The following is a 20,424-nucleotide window of genomic DNA, read 5'->3' as shown; positions in this document are numbered from 1 at the left end:
TCTCTCCATCTTACTCTCCATTCAATTCCCAATCCCACAGACACACTGACAGGGAATGAGCAACACCAACGTAACTATCTCAATCTCTCTTAGATTTTAACAATGCGTTGCAGGCTGCAGGAGCTTTCCAAGTTGTAAGTACAATGAACTTGCCTGTGTAACAGCAGCAGCAAAGGCTACCAAATGCATGAGCCTGCCGCATGGTCGGAGGCCAGGTGCCAGAGAGAAACTGGCACTTGGCTCCAAGTGCAGAGGGAAAAGAGAAAATGAATCTTGTATGTCTCCCTTCACTTCCTTTTTCTCTCCCTTTCTGTTCTTTGAAAAGAGATGAAGTGATTTAGGAGAAGAGTCAGGGTCCAACAGGGATGCAGGTAAAGAAATGCAACCCACGCAGGCCACCACTGAAAATAATTCTCTGTCCAAATGTCCAGTTCTATTTGCATAGGAGAGCCACCCTGATGCACCTGAGACACATGCAGAAGCTTAGGGATGCACAAGTAGCATCTTGGGCTTCACAGAAAAGAATAGTATGGGGTGTGGAAGATTCTCCACCTTGTGGCCACGTGCTAACTCAGACCCAAAATACTGGAGAAGGCTAGTTTAAGGATAACATGAGGCACAGCAGGAATTAAGGCAGTGGCAGGGGAAACATACGTGCTGTGGCATGAGGCCTCTATACAGACAAAGAGATTGGTGGCTGATGAAGAGAATCAAGGACACAAAGTGCAAAGAATTGCAAGGTAGAAGGAAAATGCACAGCTGAGATGTGAGAAGACAAATTGGAGAACAAAGGGAAGATGACAGCAGGAAAGGAAAGTGAGGGGAAAGGTAAGTGCAAGCAGCAAAGGGAATGAAGGAGACAAGCAAGGACACAAGGGAGAGACAAAGGAAGGAATTGGGACACGCAGGAATGGAGCTGTTCTTCAGCTCTAGTGTCTGCTGGTCTTTGGTGCTTCCTTGGAGAGTGTGTTATGGTCACTATGGCAAGGTTGTCAGTGAAGGTAAGTCTTAAGTCTCTGGGTCAAGCTGAAGACACAGCTGTTTCTCCTCCACACCTGGGAAAAATACTGAGTTGCAATAAACAATTTAAAACTGCTGCAGCAGATAAAACTTCCACAAGTAAGTACAAAAGCAACTGATCTGCTGATCTTTCCTTCCTTGTGTTGTCTTGTTCCTGCTAATGTTTCAGTCTCTTGTTTCTGTTTGCCATGGAAAGACATGAGATAGGAAATACCGACTGTTGGGCCAGCCTGGGTGTATGACTTTTTTTTCTCATTTCGCATGTGGGGAATGTCAAATGCCACTTAAAATATTGAAATATTGGGTCATCAGTTCTTGGACATGCAGAGGCAGTGAAGAATTTTGAATTACACCAACAGCAGAAGCTAAGCATATGTTTTGGCAAGTGCATTTTCTCACCCAAGGAAAACTAGGTAGAACCTAGATAGAGCCTTCACTTGGATACAAACAAGAAGGTGAAGGGAAAAAGAACCCTAGTTCTTTGGGGCTTGTCTGCTATCTGCACTGGAAGTCCTGGGATTTCAGGAGGGAGTCCAGGGCTATGGGTCAGGATCGAGATGCTAAGTCAGGCCACAATATGCAGTGAAAGGTAGGTGTTTGCTTTTCCATGCTTCAGGTTGAAAGCTACAGTTTATCCATGGTAAGCCACATCTTTGCTTCATCTTGTCAGGAGCATAGTGGCTGGAAGTCACCACCAGAGCTTGAGAAGATGTTCAGAGCCCCCACTCCAACCTTTCCTCTGTGGTTGCTGAAGCTCTCCTTGAATATTGCCATCTTCAGCCCCTTTAAAAGTCTTCCTCTCATATTAGATGAGTGGCTAGGAAGATGGTGACTGCTGCAAGCTCCTCACCTCCTGCTCTGACAGCCAACAAAGGCACTCTGGCAGAATGTGTGACCTGCATTCTTGAGGTCATTCCTGCATCCAAAGTCCACCGAAGCTCTTTAAGCTTACACTTTTCCTAATGTGTAGTAGTGGAAAAGTAAGATGAGGTCAATGCATATGGGGAGATGAGGCCATCCAACAGCTTTCCAGCTGGCCAAGGTGAGAGTCATTTGAGTTCACTTGTCTGCAGTTTGACATGTGAGTTCACAGTAAATTAATTCATATGGATTGGGATTCTACTAATAAGGGTTATAAAATTCTAGCTCACTTTCCCTTGAAATGTGAAATTAGTTTGAAGATTTATTGCCAAGGAGCAACATTTTTCTCCTTCAAGCAAGGGTGAGCTTTTATTTCAAAGGAAGGATAAATTCCTATCACAGGCACCTGTTTCCAGCTCTTCAGCAGGTAAAACTCTTCTCTCCGTGAGGGAACAAGGTTTCTTTATCTCTAAAAACCCTGGTCATGTATGTTGTTTTCAGATTGTCACCCTCAGGAACCGGATTGATCAGGCTCAGAAACAGTAAGTACCCATATCCCCTCCTAGCTCCTGGCTGGGGATATCTTCTCAGTGTTCAAAGTAGTCACTTCAGCCTCAACACCAACATTTTCTTGCTGCAATGAAATGAGGCTAAAGATAGAAGGGTAACTCCCATCCTGCCTCACGTTGAGAAAATGAAGGGGAAAATGAAGTGAACATAACAGCTAGTAAAGAAAAATTGTGTTTCTTCACACCATGTCTGCAAAATCTCCATCTGCTAATTGCTGGGGTTTTCAAACACCTGACTGAGGTGCTTTGAAAACATAAGGGGAGACAACCCTTGTTTATGAAGGGTAAACAAGTGGTTGCTGAGAATGGTGTGTAACAAGACTAACATCATGTTGTGAGTTCTTTTCACTCATCTCTCTTCTCCCACTTTCCTTCTCCATATGACTTCTATTTAATTAGTTTTTTTTCCGAGTCTTATATCTTTAACTATTCCACATCTTTGCAGTGAACTTGGGTGGTGTCATGGTTTGTATGAGTGTTGCTGCTCTTTTGAGGGGCACTGCCACACCACCCACAAAAAGCTGTACCATTAATGCATATTTGTTCCCCCAAAAGACATGGCGCAGTCTTAGTGCAATAGGAGAACATTTGAAAAGGTTGCACTGGGAAGCCCGCAGCTCATGAGATTTCTGCGTATTTGCATTTCTATCCAAAACAGACTGTAGCATTCCAAAGCAACGTCTGCTGATGTGTTATACAAGGATCAAGTGATCCTTTTGCTTCACACTGTTATTAAGTCTCCTTAAGCACACTCTAAAGGTTAGGCATAACATCAAACATCACAGGCGTTTGTGGAGATAAAAAGACTCCGCCTTCGTTTGAGGAGCTATACAGTTCCTCTACTGGATTTTGAACTTGTGGGAAGTCTGCCAAAAAGGGACACTGAGGTGAATTTTAAATAAGCAGAAAACATTCGACCATCTCTAATGCAAAGAGTCAATTTTTCAAATAGATCAAGTCTAACTTGGTCAAAAGGTAAAGTATCCACTATGTGTACGTCTGCGTCACTGTGTTACATCCTCGCATAAACACGGCTAGTGCTCTTGAACAAATAGGGCAGCACTACAAAAACCTCCCCAGATGTGTCTTCGTCATCTTTCTCTGCTCTCTGGAGGAATCACTGGTTCCAAAGCAGGCCTCCTTGTTGATGGCAAGGCCCCAACATGTCATGCCTGTCCCCCCAACCCCATGCTCTTCTGTGTCAAAGACGTGCCCGCAGTTTGCATGCACTTTTGTTCAAGAAGCAGCCTCTTCATCCTATGTGTGAGATGGAAGGGTTTGGTGGTGTGCTGTGCCAAGGTTTTACCTATGGGAGCCAGTTCAGAATCTAACCTGACTAACTTCACGCCTGGCCCCTCTCTGGCTCCAGACGTGCCAGTTTCTCAGACAGAAGGTAAGTGGCTTGCATGCAGGATTGCCCTTCTGTGTGCAAGAAGATACTGTTTGGAGAGAGTTTGCTTTGCGTGGGGACTGTAGCTGGACTGCTCCCACACACGCTATAAGCAAGATGGGAATATTGATGTGAGGGGTGACCTAAAAAGTCCGCACAGTTTTGGCGACTCTTGCTGTCATGACGCAAGGAAGTAGTCACTCTGGCTGTGCTAGAGCAAAGCAGTTCTTAGTTGTATATAAATTACTGTTCAGCGTTTTGTCTCCACATTCACTTTTTTGACTAGGGCATCCAGGGGACTTGACTAAAGCTCTCTGATGAGGAGGAAGTTTTCTCCAGAAACAGATCTAAATCCTAAAATCCAGATCAGAGCAAATTTGAATTCAGGAAACATCAAATCTGTGCTTGGATAGGCTTGTCACTTAGTTTTGAGATCACACAGACTTGTCTCCTGTTAATGCAGGAATTTGGAAGGGTCCACCTTTCAGGAATGCACATCCTAGCCTTTTGCTAAGAGCCTGAGGTGGAACCTCTTTCTACAACATCTGCAGTGTTTTTCTCAGGATGTGCTCTATAATGGATATGCCCAACATGTGAAAAGTAAAAGCTTGATGCTAAGATGAGAGTCAGAAATGAGTAGTGGTCACAGTGGACCAATTCTTTCACACTGACATGTTTTTCTTTCATTTTGTATTGTAGCAGCAAGAAGGCAGGAGCCAAGGGGAAAGTCGGTGGGCGCTGGAAGTAAAGAACCAGGCAGGATGGCCCCTAGTGACATGCCAAAACGCTGCTGGTCTCCTCTTTCTTCCTTCACAAACCACTTGTGTTCCCGTGCCTCAGCGATAACAAAAATTGCAACATCAGCCTGGGTTGGCTATTGCTGCTGCTTTTCTTCCTTTTCTTCCTGGAGGGGTCTGGTGGCTTCCTCAGCCAAAAGGAAGCAGGTTCCCTGCGGAACTGAGGTGACTCCTTGCTGGCATCTTCAATTCCTGCTGAGCATGTCCTTTACCCTCCTGATACGAGCCCTATGCTGTCCTGTAGATTGCTGTGTACAAATCTTTGGATTTTGTAAATAAAGCGCAACCAGTACCTACTTCAATGACAGCTTTCTGGAATGGTGTTTTGAAATTTTTTTTTTAAATGGCATTTGGGAGTTGGACCTTAGCTATCCTTATTTAATATTTAATGCAGCCCTACAAGTGGAAATGAGGTTTGGCATCATTAACAAAAAACAGGACTGGAGGCCAGTTTTACAGGCCCCATACAGGCAAATAAGGAAAGCCAACTCTGTTCTGGGGGATCTCATAATCTGTGGGACAGTCTGGATGCCAAAAGTACTTGAAACAAACTTAGAAGATCGAGTGATGAATGGAATCAAAGAATTGGGTATAAAGGAATGAATTCACAGGTGGCATAGTTTTCAGTATGCAACATTTCTTAAAAGCAGATGTCACAGCACAACACAAAGCACCGTTAATTCAAATATTACACTAAAATGTTTATTGAAACACTTAACCTACATATAGTATTAAAATCCAATGCGAAGCCTGAATTACTCTGTTATTTCTATGTAGATGTCAAACGGGGCCAGGGACACAAAATGGCTGCCACCAAACTCAGGCTGTGAGCTGTTGGTTGCATGAGGCCTGCTGTTCACTTTGCTGACCTTAGAAACCCCTGGTTGGAAAGAAGCCTACTGGAGGCTTCCCACCAGGCTTCCTACCAAACTTCTGGCCTTTCCTGGTGCCAGCTTACACACTCTGGTTCACCAGTCAATGAGGAAAAGAGAATCGTGGTGGCGTCCCACCCCACAACATGAAGTCAAGATGGCAGGACAGGCAGTCAGGTGCTCAGATATGGCTTCCACAGCTCTTGCAGAGCTGCCCCTGACACCTCCTGTCCCTCCCACCCCTGGCTTGTCGCTGTCCCACACTTTGGGGCTGCGTTTCCCGAACTCCCTCAACGACGCCATTTCGCAGCCACGATTCCCCACCCCTGCCTGCCCCGTGCCTAGCGCACCCCAAGCACCACATCCCCCCTGTGGCGACGGCCAGACCCCGCTGCCCCCTCCAGGGGCCAATGAGGTGGAGACCACCACCCCCCAAAAAAAAACAACACACAAAAACCACCCTCGTCGCCCCTCCGCTCCAGCAGAGGGCGAGAGCGGGAGCCCCTCCATGGCGGCGGCGCTTCCGGACCGGGCCGCGGCCATGGCGGCGGGCGGCAGGCGGGCTGTGTGAGCAGGGATGGGCGGCCGGGAAGGGACGGGGTCGGGGTCGGTGGTCGTCGGGCCGCCGACCGGTGGTTTACGGGCGTCCTCTCCTCGCAGGTACCCGCTGTTCCAGCTGGGCGGCCCCCAGCTGCGGATCTTCCGCCCCAACTTCTTCATGCTGGCGGTGCGGCCCGGCGTGCCACAGCCCGAGGACACGGTGCAGTTCCGCGTCTCCATGGAGTGAGTGCACGGGGAGGACGGCCGGAGCCTGGCCGCGGGGTGCCCAGGGGTCCCCGCCGCTTCTGGAGCATCCCCCTGCGCCCAAAGGCCCTCCCCGTGGCTGAAGGAAGGGTATTGTGCACCAGGGAGAGCTTTCAGGGCGCTGGTTTAAGTAGGAGCTGTGCTTGGCTCCTCTCGGGGTGCTGTGAGGCTCTGCCTGCCCCGAGGTGGGGTTAGGAAGAAGGGAGAGGTGGTGGAGGTGGCCAGGAGGAAAAGAGGTGGTGTCCAGGTGCTAGTTTTGCAGGACTCCTTCGTCCTGTCTGCTCTGCTTCTACACATAAAGGCGCACATGCCTGCAGCAGATCCCAAAAACATTAGAAATTAGGTTCAGAAGCTTAGAAAGGATTCTCAGCATGGGCAGTCAGAAAGCCGACCCTGGCTCTCTGAGTACAGCAGATACCTCATGTTTTGACTGCTGAGGTGCCAGAGAATAAAATGTTTAACATTATTTCAATTTATGGGCTATGAATTGCTGTAACAGCATGTGATCTATGTTGGGTTTATACATTTGTGCGGTGAAGCTACCTCGTTTGAAAGGGGAAGACGTATCTATTCCAGACTATCAACCTGCCTATAAGTACTGTGGCTCTGTTCTGAACTTAGTTAAATATTTCTACTTTTCCTTCTTTCTTTCCCCGAAATGTTTTCTTGTTGCGTAGAATGACAAAAGTGGATATCAAGAATTACCTTGAAAAAATATATAATGTGCCAGTAGCTGCTGTGAGGACCAGAATACAGTATGGTAAGTGCAGTTGAGTAATTCAAAGGGATAAATGCAGTTTATCTTTTCAGCCAGAAGAGGCTTTTCATGTCAAAAGGTCCGGTAGCTTTCTACAAACTTTAGTTCCAGGTTTGTTGCTGGTGGCAACTTCCAGCTCAGTTCTTTTTATTATTGTTCCTTAAAACAAGTATGTACCACTTCGTATGTACTGCTTCATATTTGAATACTTTCATTGGGTTACAACATAAGTTTATTTTTAAAAATAAAAAAATGAATTAAAAGAGTCTTAAAATCTTGACCCGTATCTAACCCATGCCAAATGCTTTGGTAGGTGGTACCATTTCTCCTTGAAGACCGGTGGATGTCTCTCTTCAAAAGGAACTACTTCATGTATTTTAATAAAATTAGTAATAAAACTTAAAAAGTAAGTTTATGAAATAATAAGAGTTGAGATTACCTAGCATGCACAGAGAGGAGGTGTTATGGTCTAACTGAAGTCAAAATTTTTAGAGAGAACAAATTATTTAATTAGACAAGTACAAAATATCAGAAACACGTATTGACAAACTTTCAGTTTTTCATAACCTGTAGTTACCACATTTCTGCTACACTCGTATGCTTCCACTTACTGTGTTTCTTCCTTGCACTACCCTTGCGCAAAAAACCTCACACCACCACCAAAAGAATCATTAAAAAATCATTCTTAATTGAAGTTATGTTGAACCCAGACTTGGAACAGAGGTACCCATCTCTGATTGAACTAGGCTAGAATTCTACAAAGTCACATTTACGTGTGAATGCCTCCCTTCCCAGAGTTTCTCTGACTGTATTTTGGATGTAGTGCAAAGTCAGGAATATATTTTTACATCATGTACGTTTTTGATCACCAGGCAGTGCACTAATCAAATGGAGAGTGACTTGTTTGTTGGGACATCTTTGGTTGGATTCCTCTTTTTCATGTACTGATTCTAGCAAAGGAATCGATTGATGTGTTTATAATGGTAAGAGTAGTGACAAATTTGAAAGGGCATAGGGAAAAAGAGCTGTCATAGTGAAAAATGGAGAATGAAAGAAAAAACTTCAAGAGAAGGTTGTAAAAGAGCATATAAAAGAAGAGAAAGAAAACATCATCTGCAATGTGTCTATGTAAAAATAAAATTAAATGAAATCCTAAGAGCAAACACGTTATTTCATACAGCACTGAAAAATAATTGCTTTTGTCCTTAAAACTGTCCAGTCCATCATTACTTAACGGAAGTGGTGGTAGAATATGTATAGTCAGGGAATAAAAGAGGAAAGGGGCTTAGAACGTCTTATAATTCAAGAGCTTTAACGTTTGCCTAACATGCAAGGAGTAAATTGAACTTCCCACTCAGTTGTGCCCAGCGTACTTGCAGGAAGTGAAGGTGCTTTGATTTTTTGGGGTGTAGAGTGTAATTTTCTGATACATAAAGCGTAGAGCCTGCTCATTAGCTGGGCGGTAAAAATTGACAAGTTTGAAGCTGCTTAGTGGTCATTTCCTCCTTGTCTTTCTGAAGCAGTTAATGTTGGCAGGACAGTTTATTTCTCCTGCCCCCCTACTCAGAAGGCTTGCCTCCTTGCTTCTTTGCAAAATTTGTGTTGTGACCATGAAGGCACAACAGCTGTCAGCAGCCTGCGTCTGGTGATGCCTCCTCTCCTTACATGTAAGCAGTTTACCAACTTCAGTACATTTTAGTAATTTTGGTACTGCTGTGTGGTATCTATGTTTGTACTGAAGACGTAATCATCTTAACAATAAATCAAAACTGGTGAGCCCCCCCCCCCTCCCTTCAGCTTGGCCTTGCTTTGGGGTACTTGGAAGTCCTGTAAAGTTAAAAATTGGACTGTTCATTTCTGCAGGTGCGAACAACAAGAAGAACCACAAGAATCAGAGAGTGAAGAAGCCAGATTACAAGGTTGCCTATGTACAGCTGGTGAGTTAATATGGATGCTTGCAGGGAAAGAAGGGGCTGTTTGTCAGCCAAAGTACAAGTAATGCTTGGTGAATTGTCCAATTAGCTGACTGTATCTTCCACTCCTCTAATGAAGGCATTTTCTTTAATACGTTCCAGAACATATAAAGGAAATCACTAATTTAAATGACTTAGTTTGAAAAACAAATTTAAGCAAATTGTTAGTTTTCTAGTACCATTTGTGTCTGAGGCCTATATGTAAGTTAGGGCCTCGTGTCATATGGTGCTGCTTTGTCAGCGAATTTCATGCTGACCCTGTACTGTCTGTGCTGGAAGGTTCATGGCTTGTGTGGTTGATTGCTGAAATGTCCAGTAAGTGAAAGAATATATTGTAAAGGTGGGGAACTTCTTATTAAAGCTCTTTGGATCTCCAAGAAGACTTAAGGCGTATTCCCTGGAGAGCTTTTAGTCATGTCTAACAAGTGTGCTTTGTGGCTAAACTGGGTTCTGAAATGTATACTGGTTGCCCAGTGGAAAAGGTGCTTCATGTTCTTACAAGTTTCTTTCATAACAGGAGCACATTATAGTTCGGTCTTCTCTTGGGCTTACCTGTCTACAAGTAAGAAAGAAATACCACCAGTGATAGAAAAGCCCTTCAGGTACCAAAATGACTTTAAAGGAATGCTATTTATGGTTGTAAAACCAAAAGTTCAAAATTGCTGTTGGCAACACAAGCTCAATGTTACTCTGTCCCGGGACAAGGAGTCAGTGTGAGGGAACATTGCATGATCTTATAGTATAAAGATTGTGTAAGAATTTGTAAGGACTTGGGGTCAAATTAAAGATGCGTAGACAATGGGAAATCTGATTTATTTTTTTTTAATATTCGATTTTAAATGAGCTTAGAAAAATTTTCTTTAAGCCGTTTCTAGGGAAGGGAGTGGAAAGAAAAGTGAGGACTCTGTTTTTGTAGGCAGCCCTTATCTTTAAAAGAACGATATAAAATACAGTGTTAATAAGAAATAACAGTTTTATATTTAGATGAGGACTAAGCTTGATTCAGTGTGCTGAAGGTAAAGAAAACGTCATCTTCACAAGGATTTACATTATGATAGCAAAAAATTGCATGCCTTTTTCAAGGAATAGGCACTGTTTCGGTAGACAGATTCTCCTTGGTGGAGGGAATGCTATTGCCTGTGCAGTGTTTTTGTCTGCGAAAGTTCAGGTATGACTGACTTATTAAGAACACAGCTGAAGAATTGAATGTCAGGAGTGATTTTGTATTGTACAAGTTGCTTTCTCTGGGTGTTGTTCCTTAGTAGGTAATTGCAGGCACCTTACAATGCCATAGCCTCTTGCTGGTGATGGCTTTGCTTTTGGAGACTTGTTCCCCAAGATGGAAGCAGACATGCATCTCTAGTGAACCTCGGTCAGTTCTCAACTTCTATTTTACTACGTTTAATGCAGTCTTGTTTCTGTGTCTGCTGAGTTGCGAAGGGAAGCAGTTTGCAACCCACAGAGAAATTCAGTGGTATTCTATGGAGGAAGCCACTCATTTAAGGCAGTGCCTTTGAATGTTTATTTCAAATCGAACTTCTGAATCTAGAATAGTTGCCATCACCTTGTGGGTAACTGCAGTGGAATGGAAAATGCACAAAGCCCTGTGGTACTGTGGCTGTGGAGTGTTTCTGGTACCTGAGAGAGCAGGTGTCTTTTACTGTGTTGTCCTATCCAGTGATATCATCCTCGATTTCTAAAGAATGCCACATTTTCATCTCTCCCATGAATGGGGTCAGGGGACTGCATTTTAGTTTTCGTTGTACAGCATCCCAAGTGAGGGAATTCTGACCATTTATCTAGATTTCGTCAGTGAAACTTGGTGTGCCTTTTCCTTTCACCTCATCCTGTGCCTCTTTGTTCTCTGTTCTCTTACTGTTGCTGTCTGTGAGCTCTAACATTTAGGTTTGTCTTTTTTTTTCCTCTTTTGTTCTTTGCTTTTCATCACTAGTTCTGTTGTCTCAGACAATGAGCTCCCAGTTCTGTGTTCACACCAGCTTTAAACAGTGGGTGAGGCCAGAAACCCAGTGTCATTTCTGAAACTGAAGGTTTTCCCTTCATTCATGGTGTGATTCAGGCCAAAACAGGCCCCATGTAGTCCATTGTTAATATCTGCCTAATTTAGGAAAGTTTGGTAACCACTGTAAAAACCATTTTTCATTAGAATTATTTTGCATCTGCCGTGAGTCAGAGTAGCAGGGCTTTCCCACCATTTTTACCAGCTGTGTTTTCCCTCATTAATCCAGTTTCAAGTTAAAACTGCTTATGGCTGGAAAAATAAGTATGTGTTTTTGGAAGGTCTTGGGTTGATCTTTCCCTTGCCCACTAGGTGGAAGTATTGCTCTTCCCAGTGCGACTTGGAAGCAGTCCTGGTGTGGTTTACCTGAATGAAATTGAGTGTATTTCTTATGACTAGTTATGCTGGCCTCCTTCATAAAACATCATCTTATGTGTCCCAGCACAACATACATATCCATAACTTAACGCAAGTGTCTCAAAGGTGGAAGGTACATGAAGTCATAGCCAATACACCCTTAGGTGTCAGTGCCTCAGCTGCTCCATATGTAAGAATTGTTGTCCTTTCTTTTCCAAATACTATTTCTTGGAGATTCAGAGCTGTTTACTTTATTCTCAGGCTGTAACTGGACAAATACATGACCAGTCCAAGCATAATATTTTCACACTAAAAAAATACCTCAAATCATAGAAGGCTGTGGATCAACAATATCTTACCATTCCAGAGCCTGCCTGCCTTTTTTCCCCTTCTGGAATGTGGTGAGAAAGGTTTAAGTTTGAGGCTTATCAAATGCTACTTTTTAATGCTATTTGATTTTTTTAATTAAAAGCAAAAGTATGTATCTTTTCCAAGTAACTAAAATGAAAGTAGTAAAGCAGCTTTTCTCTTTACTCAGATAGAATTGTAATTATCCTAATATTACTAAAAAAAAAAAAAAGCCAGTGGGAAACTTTACAGTTGCATCAACATCAGGGAAATTAAAAAAAACAACAACATCCCCTCCTCCTCCTTCACTGTTCTCACTCTTTAGCTCAACAGGTGTTAGCACCCGTGGGAGCCCAACTGTAGACAAGCCTCTGGAATCCAGACCTATTTTTAATTAAACCTGTTTTGAGAAATCTAATGGAGATGGCTGTAAAAAGGAGTCTGACCTTGTCAACATTAGGACTAACACCTATTTAGCTGCATGAATGATGGCACCGCTGGGAACATTTTTGCAAATGTTTTCTCCTCAAACCCTGCTTAGCGTGTCCTGTATGTTCATATTAATTAACCCATTTGCACATCAGATGTGACGGCAGTTTTCGTTTGACATGTAATGAATTCAGAGGAAACTTGGATGCCCTGTGTGCTGTGTCATTCCTGCGTGGGTTTTGCAGTTGCTTTCTGTGCTGTTCTGCCATACGTTTTAACATCAGATGTTACCAAGTGCAATAGGAGGAGAATTGTTGAAATGCACTGGATTATTAAACTTAGCTGCATTTGCTGCTACTGCTGGACTGAATCCCGTGCTGTTGGGAGTCCAACATTTTTTTAGTTAACGATACTATAAACATCACTTTTCTCCTAATTCTGAAGGACAGTAGTAAGTGCTTCAATTATCTAAATAATCAGAAGACCTCACAGTTGTTTACATGATCAGTGTTTGCTGCGTCATTCCTACACAATAATATCTGTGCTGACCTTCCATTCCTAAACTTTTCAGAGGATGCAAAGGTCAGAAAGTACAAGTGAGTTTGTGCTGGATAATCCTCCTAGAAATTTTCTGACATGAGGCTCAGCAGTGGAAAGGCTAACACTTGACTTCATAGGCCTAATTGTGGTCACTTAACCTCCCATTAAAATGAATGGAGGCAATTTGTACCACTTCATGTTGTAACTCCTTCTGCAAACTCAGAGAAACAAGGTGTGTTTTCAACCTTTATAACCAAAAAGATTTGACATCTAAGATGAAAATATATGTTTGGTGCTTAGGTCTCTTGTTATCTTGAAGGATTTTAGTATTTAATAAAGGAATCCTCATAAGACCATGTATATAAATCAGCTTTACATTTGGGTAAGGCTGAAACGAGGATTATATTTGTGCAGGAGTAGAAGTTTAATGGCTCCCATTTCTGTAATCTAAACACTGGACCACACATCTTACTAATACATAACCTTAGAATTTGTAGAAAGAAGGGAGGTCTCTGGGAAGGCCCTAAATTTAGAATACCAACATGTAAAATCATCACAATGACTTTATTTTTAGGTGCTTTAATAATGCTTCTATGACTTCATTGCTCCATTTATTTATTTATCTTTCTTTGTCTAACATTATAAAAGCTCATTTAGATATTAGAGGATATGGAGGGAGAGCTTATCCTGACAAACTCCAGAGGGATCACCTCGTGTTGCGGTACTGCCAGTAAGACAACTTTTTCACCATCCAATTCCAAGACAGACTAAATTATCTGAGCAAAATAGCCTTTTTTTTTTTTTTTTTTTTTTTGCCAGCGTCTGTCTTTTTTACGGTGCTTTCTTTTAGCACAACTGTCAGATAGGAGGCTGTTCTCATCTTCTCCACTTTTCTCTGTGCTTCTGACTAAGGTAACTGTGCTGGCAGAAGTTCTAAACAAAGACCAAATCCTAGTTTTTTTAGAGGCCATTTCAGCTTATGAATTTCGATAAATCAGTGATGAAAGGGGAGACTGGTTAAACGGCTTGCAAAAGGTAAAACACTGAATAAATGTAAGGTTTAGGAATAAGAATGCAAAATTTTGCTTCCTAGTTGAATATGCTAGTAGTTCATGCTCTAGCAGTTTGGAAACCAGGTAAAACACACTGATGAACAAAGTAGAAATTCAGTTGTTTGCTTTATTTTGGTTAGGATTTCATTTGAAGGAGGCATTTATCTTAGCTGGCAGATGGTTGCTGTAGAGAAGGGAAAACTTTTACAAAGAAAAAAGTCTACTTTAAGCAGGACTGCATAAGGGAGTGATGATCCCTCTATTCCTTTGGTAGGCATTGTTTTAAGAAGGTGGCATAGGAGCTAAAACACTGGTAGCCTCTGGCATCATGTTGAACATGCACCGAATGTAAATATGCCTGGATAGACTCTCAGCCTTTTATGTAAGTCGATGCCTTTTGGTATTTCTGAAATTTTGAAATACCCAAGATGAAAACTAGCTACTGAGCATGCACAACAGCTATTTTTCATACAGCTTTCATCACTCCAGAGTCTTACAGTGCAGTGTTACTGCATAGTATTGTTACTTAAGATTTATCAACCTTCAGTTCTCAGGGTGTAATGTCTTGGCTGTTTCGAATCGTGTCTGGCTGCCAGCCAAAATCAGAATTTCTTCACAGAACAAGAGCTGGAAAAAGCCAACTTGTCTGTGCTGATTTTGATTTATTAAAAGACTCCAGATACAGATTGACATTTTCAGCTCAATATTTGACTTTCACCAGCCTTGAAATGGGAACTGTGAGCACTTTGATAAACAGCTGAAAGGTTTGCCTGGTTTCACTACAGTTTCTGTGCATATCCTTTTAATTTTTTTTCCTCTTTTAAAAATAATAACTGTTTTGCAATGCTTAGTGAATTAACCATGAACGTTGTTAGTATGCTTTAGGGACAGCTTTCCTTCACTCTCCAGTAAGAGAAGTGCTTTGGTGCTGGAAGCATACCAGAATGGAAGTGCTGCATAACAAGAACAGCCCCTTACTACACTGTTACCAATATAAATAGTTCTCAAATTTTCAGCGTAGGTGGTATGCCTACCATGTTAGCCTGAATTGTTTTCCAACTTGTTTAACTAAAATGGCTTCCTCTCCAGGATGGATGAGTCCTTAGAATCAGCCTCCTCTGTCCTATGGGTCCCACAGGGCGGAGTGACCTGCCTGCAGTGCAGTTAAAATGCAGTAATTTTTTGTAATGTAAACAAATTATTTTCCAAATGCTTCAGCGTGCCAAACTCTTGGGCAGCCCTTTGCCTCAAGGGTGCTTGCTGCTGATCCTACTACAGGAAGAGCATCAGTAGGCTACGGTGTTGGGATTGTTCAAGGCCATTGATAAGGCCTGTTGCTGTGCCTCAAAATGGAGCTATGCTTCAGTTGTCATAGGACAGCTATTATAAGCATACCTGGTGGTAATTTAAAGGTACAAAAGAATTGAAACCCCCGAGTGTATGGTGTGGAAAGGAAAACCATGATTTGTTCCACTTGATCTTATCCAGACTAGAATCTAGGAAAGCGCAATGTACACAGCAGCTCCCTTGTTGTTTTTGTAGTATGGTCAGGCTCTTAGGAAACCCCCAAGAAGTATGCACTACAAAAACAACCGGAGCATTGCTGGGTATGAGTTGATATTTCCTAGATTCTAGTCTGGATAAGCTCAACTGGGATAAGTCATGGTTTTTCTTTCCAAAGTGTATGCTTGAGGTTTAAATTCTTTCACACCTGTAAATGACCCTGTTGAGTGTATATGGCTAAATGGAACATAGCACACATTCAGCTGGGTTAGGGACGTGGTGGCAGGGTTTTTTTTTCTTTATTTAATTATGTCACATTTCTTATCTCAAAATGCAGTATAGGTAGCCGTGTTATAGAAGGCTAATTTTATCTCTTTTGCAGAACCATTTTGTAACTGGGCCTCTGGTTCAGTTATTTTTATTGCACAAATAGAAAGAGTGGCTGACCTGAAAAAACTGTTTTAATCTGAAGCAATTACATGCTTTTGTTGAGATTTCTATATGTAGTATTCTGCCAGAGAAGTTAATGTATGATAAGATTTGTAACTATTCTGGAGAATAATTTTAAGAGTTATGAGCTATCAGTTATGAGTTTTATTATGCAGAGTCCCATATGGAATGCAAAGGAATGGAAGGGGCTGATACTGTTGAGTTTAATGAAGTTGTGCTTAGTGCAAACACCACTAAAAAGTAAGTAGATAATGTTAATGGGATAGAACATTTCCACAGAATAATGGTTTCCTGCTGTTAGATAAAAACCAGAGACCAAGCAAATGTTTATTTTCCAAGTGGGAGACATAGATCTGATGATGATGTTATACTAAAATGACTTGTCTGTTAGGCAGAATGACTGATGCAGATGTAATCACTTTAATCTCATCAGTGATGTATTAGACAGATTGTTCCCACTAATTATTTTACACTGCAGACTTTATTCCTGTTGATAAGAGACCTCTGATATCTGTTACTATGTATTCCCACATTACACCCCATAATAACAGCTGCTAGGTATGTTCTTTCTGATCCTTAGACAAGATTTAAACAGCTATAGCTGCGATTCATATCCTAAGTATTAACATAATGAATGCGTGCCCTGCCTGCATTTTCTCCGATGCTGTGACTTTAACAAAATCACTTACATTGCTCATCTTGCTTTTACGGTGTGGCTCCTACAACATCTCTGAGGTGGTTCAGCATCTTGAAGAGGTGTCCATCTCCTGACCATTCGTTCTGTAAAGAAAGATGCCAGTGTCTTAATTTGCACACAGAAGAGAAGAGGCTGAAAGTTAGCTTGTGGAGGAGGTTTATATGTGTATCTTGGGGAGAGCGGTGGAAAGAGATCTTGGGAGTTAAGAGGCATCATTTTGACCATTTGTTTTCTCTTTAGGGCAAAGGACAAACCTTTCAGTTTCCCAACCTGTTTCCAGAGAAAGAACAAGATGAAGAAGCTCGCTCTTTTGATGACTTCAGGAAGAAATATCTAGAGAAAGAGCAGCAGATCCAGAAGGGTGACCCCAGACGAGGTGGAGTTCCCGATTGGTTCGGACTTTGATGCAACAAGCCAGCTGCCTTTCTGTAGCCTTAGAGGAATTTTGGTCAGCAGAACTTGAACTCTTCTCTTCTTGTAATGACCAAGGGTTTATTCTTGAGCAGCCCTTGCTAGAGTGTCTATTTTCCTGGCTATTTATGCACGACTACAACAAAATGGCCCTAAAGAAATAAAAAGGTAAAAATAAATCTGGCTGCATCAGATCTTCCCTGTGAACTTGTGGACCATTTCTGAAATGTGGAATTGCTTCTTGTTTCTGAATGAGAGTGTCACTGTGCTTACCTTGTTCCTGCTTCTGCAGGTCATTTGAGTGGAAGTAAGAGGCATTTCGTTTCTCAGGTTAAGTGTGGTTGGCATTGAATGTTACGTAAAAACATCAGGATAAGACAGCTAGAGGTGGACAAGAACTTGTAGGTTATTAGACTGTAGGCTCAGGATGTAGGGTTCCCTTATTATCAGTTATGGTGTCTTTTACTATCCTGTGCATTGCCTTCCTTCCAAAGTGACCCCCTTTCCTGGGGATGTGTATGTAGCCTGACTTTACTCCTTTGTTAATGGCCGTGTGGCATTTTGGGGCAGGTTTTATTGGATAGGCTTGTGGCTGGGCATGTGTGTGATCCCCAGAAGCTTCAGGGAATGGACAGACGTGGTGCAGTCTCTGCTGGCTGTTGTGGAATGCAGGTAGTTGCCTTCTGTGACTGCTCTGCCCCAGGAACGTTTCAGGGCACAGTTGTGCTAGTATTCCTTCCCCTGCCCACAGCTACCTTGCAGTGCTGGCAAGAGTCCTGTGTAGACACAGTTGTACTGGCATAAAAATGCTTCTGCAAGTGTAGACTGTTTTGTGCTCCGGACTAGTAAAAAGACTCTTTTTACTTCTGGTGCAACTCCCTTTACTTCCAAGTTGCTGATGCCAGGGCAGTGGTAGAACTTTTCTAGGCCTTCAGGGCTGCCACGTTTAGGTTTCTTGTTTCTTGGCTCTGCAGCTGTTTTTCCTTGCTTTGATGAGGATATTTCCTCTTTGCCTTTGTCAAGGAACGTGCTTTGCCAGTGTGTCAGAAACAGTGGGGGGGGTGGGGGGGGGAAGGAGGGCTAGGAAGGACTTTGCCGTGGATAGAAGGAAGGATGCGTTTCTGCAGGCCATTGGCCACAGTGCCAGTATGTGCAGGGTTAAACACACAGCTAAAGTTTCCCTTGCTTCTGGATGCTGCCACTCAATTGGCAGGGTAGTGAATGAGCCCTAGCCTTGCCTTGAATGCTTCTACCGGGTGCTCTCCATTATTGTTCTGTGTCTGAACTTCTTGTTTGGACAGCTAGCAAGATGTTTACAAGGAAACAGCTGTTCCCCAGAGAGGCAATCCAAATAGGATTTTACGCACCCCCTTCTGTTCATTAGTCGCCTCTTTCCTCCTGCTACTTCCCCTCTGCGCGACAGTCCATCTCCTTCTGCGGTTTGTTGCTTACAGCTTCAGTGATTCTCCCACCCCCCTCTTTGTCCAGCTTCCAGGGGGGATCTGCATGATGATCTGTGTAAGTTAGCTGGTGCTTAAACAGAGAGATGCTCTCAGAGAGGAGGGAGATAAGGGAGGATTTGCTACTCCTAGCCTGCCAGCAGAGTTACAATAGTAGATGTGGAAAAATACTGAGTTCCCTGAAAACAGTCTGTGTGTTTGGCATATCTGCAAAGCCAACACTTCCAGAGTTTTGTAGCGACATGTAAAACTCCAGGTTAAAAATCAGGAGCTGACCGGCAGTTTTAAAGCAGGAGGACTGAACTTGTCTAGATAAAAGGGTTTCTCTCCTGCGGTACATAGCTTTCCCCCCAAACCTCCTTCCTTTATTTTTGTTTTTCATTTTTAATGAGGTTGTTTGAACAAACTCCCACCTCAGTTTAGAGTAATGGGTCTGGGGCTTTGCTCCTACGGTATAATATTACAAAGTTTCATATTTTTTCATCACTTTCCTTTGTGGTGACTTCCAATATAGGTAACTCCATCTTCACCATGGTGATGATAAAATGAAAAGAATTCATCTAGTGCTGCCATATATCTTCCTAGCTGGCTGGTCAGCCTTGAGCAAGCAAACAGTCAGGTATGTGATAGTTCTGGATGAATGAGGCTGTGCTCCATGTGGTAGGTGTAACAGCAAGTAATATATTAACCATCAGCCTCTCTGCCTTCCCTGTTGTGGTCCTCAGGAGAGGTTGGAGTCACCAGCTCCTGTACTGGCATTGAGAACCCAAGCTGAGAGGAGTTTATTTGCAGTACCAAATATGCGCTAGGCTGAGTGAGTATCAAAAGTCACAGGGCAGGTCTACCATGCTTTGCTGCTCTGATTTCTCCATGGGTGATTAATGTTTAGCTCATGTTCAAAACAGGTTTCTGACTGGAGTGACACAAAAGGAAAGAAATAGAGAGATGAGTGTACCCGTATCTATATGAAGTTGCTGCAACCAAATTCTGGCAGATATTCAAGCTACTTCAGAGAGAACTTTTGTTACCAGCTACCTCTAAGCTAGTATACCTGTGAAATAAAGGTAAGATTTAAAAAAGAAAATTCAAAGCCCTATTTGCTTTGATGCTCCAGATTTCCATGGAAGCAGGATTATGAAGATGCCAACTCCTTCCAGTCCCTTGTTGGCCAGTATTTTAGAGGAAGTGCCAGTTCTCATTATAATATGGCGCTTCACCGGTCCTGTCCCCCAACCTGTACAGGTAGGTTAGAAGATAATGCAAACAATGCTTGAATATGGAGTCAGTGTTTGTGACACATACCAGAGAAGCACAGCAGATGAGTGACGAAGCGAGGAGAACAAGGGATCATGTTCTGTAGCTGTGTTGACTGAATCATGCTCATTCCAGCACATCCCGTTGTTTTGGGTGATGCAAGGGTTCGGCAGATCCTGCGAGTAGCCCCGCTTCAGAGGTGTCGAGCTGTCCTTGGCAATGTCTACAGCCGTACCTGCGGGCTGGGGGTTCATATAGACGTATGAGTAACTTCTCCAAGGACCAAAGTAATGACTTGGTTGAAGAGGCTGATGTTCACTGTGATGCAGGAGAAGCCACGTCCTGCACTTGGCATGCACGGCTCTGCAGCTGCTGGCTGCAGTGACGTGCAGGGGAGGTGCTGAGCGCAGTTTCGTTCCCCTCTGTACGTGTGCAACCCCCCTAAGAGAGCAATGTGCTGGAACAGTCAGCAGATGCGCAGTTGTCTGCGTAGGCCACTCCAGCGGAGAAAGGCACCCAGCTATGATGAGGGTTGTCTCAGCAATACCAGTATGCTTCAGAGGGAACATGCAGTTGCTTTTTTGTTTGCTTGTATTTATTATTTTTTAAATCAACCTGAAATGAGTTACAGAGACAGTGACTTCATAAACTGGTTTTATAAGTATTACAGTTTTGAAATGAGTTTTCCTTTGTAGCTCCTGCTCAGGTCCTGCTGATAGGTTCCTTGTGGATCATGTTAAGAACATGTGGGTGTGTACAGGTGACAAAATTCCCATGTCTTCTAACCTCTTGTCACCTGAGCCTTACCATATGACCTCAGAGAGCGCAAATTGATTACTTTCACAGCTAACTTGAAGTAGGAA

The 20,424-nt window shown here is 42.9% G+C and overlaps 2 protein-coding genes across 4 annotated transcripts in view; both read left to right on the top strand.

The window, feature by feature from the left end:
* TNNT3 (troponin T3, fast skeletal type) overlaps positions 1-4,588 on the top strand; it is a 32,526-nt gene extending 27,938 nt beyond the window's left edge. Inside the window, exons 10-11 of the mRNA XM_035539222.1 lie at positions 2,383-2,423; positions 4,540-4,588. Of these exons, the coding sequence (XP_035395115.1) occupies positions 2,383-2,423; positions 4,540-4,588 (90 nt within the window). The remainder of the gene's footprint in view (positions 1-2,382; positions 2,424-4,539) is intronic.
* Positions 4,589-5,920: 1,332 nt separating this feature from the next.
* The window catches only part of MRPL23 (mitochondrial ribosomal protein L23), a 167,341-nt gene continuing 152,837 nt past the window's right edge, over positions 5,921-20,424 (top strand). Inside the window, exons 1-8 of one of the 3 annotated variants that reach the window (XR_007708331.1) lie at positions 5,921-6,076; positions 6,170-6,292; positions 6,991-7,073; positions 8,934-9,007; positions 16,677-17,015; positions 18,822-18,926; positions 19,033-19,121; positions 19,213-19,371. Coding sequence is in view for 2 of the 3 variants with exons in the window: in XM_035539550.2 (XP_035395443.1) it covers positions 6,018-6,076; positions 6,170-6,292; positions 6,991-7,073; positions 8,934-9,007; positions 16,677-16,841 (504 nt within the window). In the remaining variant the exon portion in view is untranslated. Of the gene's footprint in view, positions 6,077-6,169; positions 6,404-6,990; positions 7,074-8,933; positions 9,008-16,676; positions 17,042-18,821; positions 18,927-19,032; positions 19,122-19,212; positions 19,372-20,424 lie in introns of those variants that run through there. The other 2 variants (XM_035539550.2, XM_050710996.1) reach the window with 2 other exon arrangements.

The sequence above is a fragment of the Cygnus atratus genome, chromosome 5 (assembly GCF_013377495.2).
Source record: "Cygnus atratus isolate AKBS03 ecotype Queensland, Australia chromosome 5, CAtr_DNAZoo_HiC_assembly, whole genome shotgun sequence".
Taxonomy (NCBI): domain Eukaryota; kingdom Metazoa; phylum Chordata; class Aves; order Anseriformes; family Anatidae; genus Cygnus; species Cygnus atratus.
Note: the sequence above shows the minus strand (reverse complement) of the source record. Positions and strands in the feature narration are given on the sequence as shown.